This window comes from Agelaius tricolor, unplaced genomic scaffold (genome assembly GCF_023055355.1).
Source record: "Agelaius tricolor isolate 1412-34295 unplaced genomic scaffold, bAgeTri1.0.p SCAF_20, whole genome shotgun sequence".
In the NCBI taxonomy this organism is placed as follows: Eukaryota; Metazoa; Chordata; class Aves; order Passeriformes; family Icteridae; genus Agelaius; species Agelaius tricolor.
Window position 1 is genome coordinate 3,822,278 of NW_027269280.1, and position 8,046 is coordinate 3,830,323.

The following is an 8,046-nucleotide window of genomic DNA, read 5'->3' on the forward strand; positions in this document are numbered from 1 at the left end:
TGCTTATTCTTTTATGTACTTCAGAAAATGGACATAAATTTTCCATTTTCTGAAGTTGAAAACACTTCTTGAGACCAGACACGAGGAAGTATTTCTGCTTTCTGCAGTATGTGAGCACAGAACCTCTCTGAAATTAAGTGACTTGCTCAGGATCACACAGAAAATCAATATTGCTGAGGAAAAACCATTGAATTTCTTTCATCTCAAGTCCTATTTTGACTACTGTGCTTCCTCTCTCCTCATCACTATTGCAACTAATAAGTGTTTATGTCTGATGGAGTGTGAACCATGCTTTGGTCAGAGAAGCTGCTGGCTCTGTGTGCAATCCATCATGCAAAGTCATTTCCCCTGAGATAAACACTGAAATAATGGGGAAGAATAGATAGTGAGCAAAACCAGCCAGCCAGCTGCCAAAAATGGGGCTTTTGACTGATGGCTGGGAGAGGGTTAAGACTGCTCTGATCTAAACACCCCAAACAACAAACAAACAATTAAAAAGTAACTAAATAAAGATAAATGTTCTGGTTGCTGCGTGGCACCCATGTCAAATTCCACATGCAACCATCCCAGACCCACCCTCTGCAGTGACTCAGGCACTGCCTGGCTTTGCTCAGCCAGTGGCTTCCAGAACAAAACAGAACAAGGACTGTTATGAACAACATCCTTATAAAAACAAGGATTTAATTAAGGTAATTGCTTAAGCAATGAGTTGTCAAGTGCTCAGTGCAGACTGCAATGCAGGAGAACTGGAGAAATCCAATTAACAGGTGAGTTAATTGGGAACCTCAGTTCCTCTTCCCAAACCAGGACAGGAGCTCTTTATGGTATATCCATAGGATTGGCATTTATTTATTTGAGTTTGTGGGGACATCCATTGTGAGTTTCTTGGCAGCTGTTCTGAACTCTGAGGAAAGGGAGGGCAGGGATCAGGTGGAAATAGGCTGGGAGAAAAAGGTTCAGCCTCTCCTTCATGACAAGGCACATCCTACAGCACAGGTGAACTGAAGCCAGTCCCTGGACATCTGGGAATTTGGCAGATTTTCCTCACCACTTGGCCCAAAAGGTGTGGGAGTCCCATAAAAGCACCTTCACACTCCAGCCTGAGCATCCTCTCTTAATTCAGGTTAAACCCAAGAGTGTCACAGCTGAAATGCCACAGGTAAGTGTTCTCTGCAAGCCTGGCACTGAAAAGGGCTTTGTCTTTGTCTTGCAGATCTGCCTTAGTTCCTCCTGAGGATCCTGGTCCCAGCAGGATTCTCATTCCAGAGGCAAAGCCCTCTGTGGCAGCTGGACAGAGCCTCACTGGGCTGGAGCTGCAGCCACCAGGTCACTGCACAGCTGACAGGTAAAAATAGGTGCCTGGAGATAACAAGGCATCACATCTTATTATCAATTCCCTGGGAAAGCCAACATCCCTCTCTCTTTCCTCTCCAAAGGATGCTTTATTATAATTACATATCACTTTATTAGGCAGCTGAAGCAAAGAGCACATTTGATGCTAATGAAGTGCTGCTGTGGTTGAGGCTGTCACTATTTTTGGAGCTGCACATCTCCAGCACTTTTCATTGGGTGATGGAGGCTTTGGATGTCTCTGGCTCCTTCTGTGGGGGCTGCCCAGGAAAAAGCAGTGACTCAGCGAGCCCAGCTGCAGAACTGTTCACATGGAATGGGAAATGCTGGGGCCAGCCAGAACACACACAAAGGCTCTTTATGTGCTGCAAGTTGTGCTCAGGTAAGGGCCAGCATTATCTGGATTAAAAAAATCCCCCTGTGCTGGTCACCTGCACAGGCCTCGTTTTTCCTGTTTTCCATCCCTCAGCCTGCAGCTTTTCAAAGAAGGCAGATTGCACAGAAATCAGGGAAAATATTTGGGAGGTTGGAGACAGACACATCACAGCTGATCACTGGCTGCCTCTCCTTTTGGAAAATAAGGGGTTTGCCATCTCCATTTCCTGCAGCAAAGCCTGAGGAGCTGCTCGGCCTCGGGAAGGCAGGATTTGGTGTCCCAATTTCTCTGCTCCCACATCCCTTGGTGTGACACTGGCATCCAGCTGGGCCAGTGACTCAGCTCAGCCACTGACAGGAGCAGATTCCTCCCTCCCTTCCTCCCCACCTTGCAGGGTGTGTTGCTGTCACCAGCTCATGACACAGGTGACAGGAACAGGGCAGTGGCAGCACTGCTCCAGACCAGCATCTGCTGATAACCAACTCCCATTTCCAAATCACTTCCTGACAGCACAGTGGCAGACAAAGCCTCTCCTCCCAGCAAACAACGTTAATGGTTCCAGGTGTCTCCTGATCCACAAAGCAGGAATGTGTCAGAGCAACCAGGAATTCCAAGAACACCATTGGATCTCCACACCCAACTGGTTTTTGGGGCTGTTTTGTTACTGCAACTTCCCCACTCCCCCAGGGAAGGGAATGACTGGAGCATTATTATGTCCTGCAGTTTTCCCTCAAGAGCACAAGGGTGTGACTGAATTTACAATAACGTGCTCACACAAACTCTTCTGATTCTCCTTGCTGGATGGGGATTTCCCCATTTTGTTGCTCTCACACACAATTTTGAATTTAAGTGAACTTTCTAAGCATATTTGGTTAAGGTTTTTCTTAGACCTACCTTAGGAGTAGCAGGGAGATGTGTACAACCCTTCTGTATCATTTTAGAGCTGATTTATATCATTCCCAGAATTGCAGGAGAAACTCCCTTTAACTTAAAAACCTGTGACTAATCCCATTATCCAGCAAAGCACACACAAGAGAAGATGTCATCAACAGACCAAATTCCAGTGTCAGGGAAAATAAAGAACACAGGGCAGAACACAGCACAGAGCAAGAGACTCCTCCCAGCCAGGCCAGAGCTGTGCACAGGGCACAGCCAGCTCACTGCCTCCCTCTGCTGAGCCTCGCCTGTACTTCAGAGAATTCCAGGCTGCTCTGGCTTGGAAGGGACCTTAGAGCTCATCCTGTCCCAACCTCTGCCACTTCCACCATCCCAGGGTGCTCCAAACCTGGCCTTGGACACTCCAGGGATCCAGGGGCAGCCACAGGGATCCTTTGGGCACCGTGTGCCAGGGCCTCAGCACCCTCAGAGGGAACAATTCCTTCCCAGTATCCCACCTAACCCTGTCTCTGGTGGAGGTAAGCCATTCCCTGTGTCCTGTCACTCCAGGTCTTGTCCCAAGTGCCTTTCCAGCTCTCCTGGAGCCTCTTTGGACACTGCAAAAGGCTTCAAGGTCTCCCTGGAGCCTTCCCTTCTGCAGGCTGACACCCCTCAGCTCTCCCAGCCTGGTAATGACCAAGAGGACGATGGTGGGAATGCCCAGGGCTTTCACTTTGGACACTTAAACACCCACCAGCACCAGACTGCAGCCCCTGGGTGCAAACCAGGTACTCCACAGGTGTCCAAGTTCTCCCACTGCCTCTGGAGCACTCCAAGCCCATCTCCTCTTTCCCCCTGAGCATGGCTTCCACCTGAGGGAGGGCTGGGTTGCTCTCTTCCCCATCCTGTTCTCATGGAGCCTGGATGAATTTGTTGAAATCTCTATTTCTTGTCAAGTCTAACCCTGTTGGCTACCTCAGCTCAGAATCACTGGGCAGACAGATGGTGCAGTTACATAAACCTGGATTCCTGCAGAATCTGGCTAAGGAAGAGCTCCAGAGTGCCAGACTTGGTGAACTGTACATCCCTGCTTTGGGTAAGAGCATTGATTTCTGCTGGGTTCAACACAGCACTAACCTTCTCCACTCTCACTTTCAGACACTTCTATTCTGCAAAACTGTGGAGTATTCCCAGCATTTCCACTTCAAAATCAAAGCATAGCTCCTGAAATACCTGTAAGGAGCTATTTATTAGCTGAAGTTCAGCACAGACGTATTTTGTCTCTGATTTTATCCTGCACTGTGTCCAGCCTTAGCTGCTATTCCCAAAGCAAAATCTCTTCAGGATCCCTTCCCAGCTCGTCCAGAGTTAAGACAACTGACTTCCTATTTATGTTAAATAGTTAAAGAAATCCAACAACCACCACAAAACTACAACAGCCAAAACTCCTACACCCCAAACTTCTCCAAATTCTGGTCACTACCTACAACCCCTCAGAATTTCACCCCACATCAACAAGCACTGCCAGAGCCGTGCAACACCTGCTGTTGCAGACTGCAATGAACACACCACAAATCCTTGCTTTTTTCCCTTGGAGTTTAATGTGGTGCTTGCAGAAGGCTCAGAACACCAATTTGTGAGGATAAACTCCATTTGAGAGAGAGAACGTGGAGCGCAGGTACCCCCGGAGCTGAGGCACCTTCCTGATCCGTGCCAGGATCTGGGAATCCACGGCCTTCTGGTCTGTCTTGCGCTGCTCCGTCAGCTCGTATTTCTGCAAAGCACAGAGAACAACCTTAAAACCCTGGGAGGAACTGCAGGATCCTTCAGAGAGACGAGGAAATTTAGAGCAAACTTTGAGGTTTGGGATTTTAAAGAAATCTTTCCCCCATTTGCTCTCGATAATGGGAAGGTGGTGGAGCACTGAAGCACTCCTTGGAGCCAACAGAGTGACAGCATTTCTTGGTCAAAAAAGACATTTAACTCCTTCTCCTCTGAGAAAAATCCCCAAATTTAAAAGAGGGGGTTACCTCATTATAATGGTATTACCTCACTTTATTAATGACCACTTAAAATCCACCTGTTTTTTTTTTCCTGCTAATTCCCCCTTTCCAGCCTAACCTGAAGCATTGAGAAAGAAAGAACCACCCTGTCCCTTACTTCTTTCTCAGTGTCAAAGATCTCTCCTTCCTGGTGCTTGGGCTTCCTCAGCCTCTTCTTCTTGAAGTAGGAATCCGTGAGATGCTTGGGAATTTTCACCCCAGTGAGATCCACCTTTGTGGATGTGGCAATAACAAATTTCTGGTGGGCCCTGCGCAGAGGCACACGGTTGACAGCCAGGGGGCCTGAAGGCAGAGAAAACAAGAAAGAACAAGGTCAGCTTTTCTGCTGAAAACCACTGCCTTGAAGCTGAATTTTTGTAGTCTATGTGATGACCAATTCCTCCAGAGTTGCCTACAGATAAAATCTCAACAGTCAAAGCCCTCTAGAAATACAAAAATCTCCTTTCTGAGCTCTTCCAGGTAGATCCTGAAGCTTAATTATCTCCCCTCCACCTTCCTGCAAAGTCACAAATGGCACAATCATTAAGGTTGGAAAAGATCCCCAAGATCATCAAGTCCAACTTTTGACAGATCCCCACATTGTCAACCACGGCAGAGCACTGAGTGCCACATTCAGCTGTTCCTTGGACACCCCCAGGAGTGGTGACTCCACCAAAAAATGTGATTCCCCACTGCTGTGCCAAACCACACACATGCAGATCTGTTGTGCTACTGACCCCAGAGACAAACTTGAACTTAAAAAGACCCAAAGAGCCCCAAGAACAAAAATACCGTGTTTAAATCAATTTTACCTGTAACAAGCAGAAGGCCAGTATCAAGCTGCTTCAGGAACACAACACGCTGTAAAGAAATGAGATGGGACATCAATCCTCAGGTCCCAGTGCTCCCATACCACAGCCAAACTGGGATTGTGCCTGTGTTACTGGTACAAGCACTGACAGTGCTCCAGGTGTGGCTCAGCTGTGCCACCTGAGGAGCTGCCACCTTGTGATCCAGGCTCCAGCACTTCCCGGTGCCTCCTCTCCAACCAAGTGTGACTTTCCCTGAGCTTTATCTCCCAAGGCTGAGCAAAGCCAAATACTCCAGTTTTACTTTGCCCCATCCCACAGGATGGCAACAGCCATCCCAGCACCCAAATCCTTTGTGTGAGTTACAGGCAGGAATTGGATAAACACAACAAGGACTCTGTAACTTCACACAGTCAGAGCCATTCCCCTGCTGTGTTTTGCTCCTTCTGGTGAAGGTTGCCTTCTCTGACAGCATTGTTTATGGAATCATGAACATCAATGTCAGAGAATTCAGGAAAAGAAAATAAAGGATACCAGTGGTGTTGGTGCCCATCCTGAGAATGGAGAACCCAATATAACAATCCATTATACCCTGATAATTAAGAATGAAACTCTAATTTTTCTTTTGCAGTAACTGCTGTAGGACAAAGTTTTGTCTTTGTAGGAGCAGCAACAGAAACAGGCACTGGCTTTGCTCTGCAGCAAAACTCTTTGCACTGTGTCCAAGCAACTGGCTGAGCCTGTTTTACTTCAGCTCTGCTCAGAACAACCTTAATTTACAAACATTTCACCTCTGCCTCCCCTAAAGGCTGGACAAGGAAAACACCCAGGCAGAAATCCCAGATTTAGACCCAGCAGGGTCAGTGCCCACCTTGCCGCGGTGCCGGCCGGTGAGCAGGATCAGCACCGTGCCGGGGGTGATGGACGCCCGCAGGCGCCGCTTGTGCTCGCAGAAGGGCTTCTTGCCATGGCTCAGCAGCTTCCTGGGAACATCCTCAGTGGGGTAGTACCTGGGCTGGGAGCACAGGACAAACATCTTGTACCACCCATGTGTCTCACAGCACAGCAACTCCTCAAGAAAGTTTTCCCTATTTCCCTTCAGTTCAGCTTTCTGAAAGATTTCTGCTGCAGATGGGCTTGGGAACACATGGAATATTTTGGAATATTTTGTGTCCAGCTCTGAATTTGTGTGTGCTTCCACCTCTGCACAGCAACACACAGGACAGAGAATTCCCACCTGAATTCCCACCACCTCCCTCCCACAAACTGAGCCCCTGCATCACCCCAAGCACGAGGCTCACCACCCAGCCTAAAGCCCCCTGCAGCAAACCACGAGCATCCCAGTGCTTTTCCATACCATCTTCCGGATTTTAACCACCCGGCTGCCTCCATTCTTGTCTCCACCCACTGGCTTAGTGATGGTGGCACGGGGCATCTCCTTCTTCTTCTTCTCTATCTGTGTGCAAAGAACGAGGAAAACTCAGCACATTTCAAACCAAAGGCACCACGATAAACCCCATTATCCCCCCAGTGCTCCCCATCCTACCTTCGTCTCTGGGGCCGTGTACTTGCGCTTGTACAGGGCTTTCCTGGCGTACATGGCAGAGCGGGAATACCTCCCGATGCCGCGGGCCAGGACGGGGTTACGGCTGGCATGGTATTTCTTCACCCTCTTCTTCTTGTCCCCTGCTGCTTTCTGGCTCGGCTTCTGCTCCGCCGGCTTCTTCTCCCGTCCCTTCTTCTTGGCCGGCTTCTTCTCACCTGGCTTCTTCTCCGGCGCCTTCTCGCCCGCCATCTGCGATCGAGGATAGCAGGGTTTAAGGCTCGTTACAAAGCACAGAAAATAAAAATAAAACAATTCAAACCATCCTTCACACCTTTCTAGTAGCTGTCAGCCACCTCCTCCGGGCGTAGCTGACTTAGCCCTGTTCCCTGTGCGCCTCTACACGACTCAAGCTGCTCCTGCACGCTGGTTACAAGAGCTCCAGCGCACATCCAAGCGCTCCTCGGTGGGAAGCCCGAGGATACGCAAACACATCCCGAGCCTGCAGCCGCCTCTGCCCCGGCTCGGGACTGTCCCGGCCCCGCTGAGCTGCCGGGCCCTGCCCCAGCGGCCTCCCCCGTCCAGCCCCAGCCCAGCTCCCGGGAAGCTTCGGCGAGGCCTCCAAATCCCGCCGCGGCCTGGCCTGCTCGGGCCGGCGACACTCCCGTTCCTCCCCACCCCCGCGCCCATCCGGACCCATCCGCCGCTCCCCGAGGCTGCCGGGCCGCGCGTGTAGCCGCGGCGGGGCCGCCGGCGGGCGGATGGCGGCGGATGGAGCACGGCGGGCCCGGCGCCGATGGCGGCAGCTCCGCCATCCTCACCTTCCGGGGGAGCAAAAGGGACTCACATCCGGGTGCGCGGGCTAAGGACAGCGCGGCGTCTGACGTCAGCGCGCCGCGCGGGGGAGTATGGGACTCGTAGTCCGGGACGGTCCGCGCTGCCCGAGGCAGCCCCGGGTCACCAGCGAGGGGGACACCGGACCCCGCGCCCGCTCCGGGGGCTGCGGGACCCCCGGCCCGGACAGCGGCCCTGTCGCGCCACCACCGCTTA

General features: G+C 50.8%; 1 protein-coding gene across 2 annotated transcripts; it reads right to left on the bottom strand.

Moving 5' to 3' along the window:
• Positions 1 to 4,180: 4,180 nt before the first annotated feature.
• On the bottom strand, positions 4,181 to 7,972 carry RPL6 (ribosomal protein L6). Of its 2 annotated transcripts, none has more exons than XM_071445173.1 (7): positions 7,818 to 7,972; positions 7,000 to 7,248; positions 6,811 to 6,909; positions 6,325 to 6,468; positions 5,457 to 5,505; positions 4,763 to 4,947; positions 4,181 to 4,376 (listed from the first exon to the last, which is right to left on the bottom strand). In XM_071445173.1, the coding sequence occupies exons 2-7, from the start codon at positions 7,246 to 7,248 to the stop codon at positions 4,224 to 4,226; spliced, it is 879 nt and encodes a 292-aa protein (XP_071301274.1). In that variant the 5' UTR covers positions 7,818 to 7,972; the 3' UTR covers positions 4,181 to 4,223. The 2 variants fall into 2 exon arrangements, with proteins under 2 accessions (XP_071301274.1, XP_071301275.1); XM_071445174.1 differs by lacking the exon at positions 7,818 to 7,972 and adding an exon at positions 7,331 to 7,540.
• Between the last annotated feature and the right edge of the window lie 74 nt (positions 7,973 to 8,046).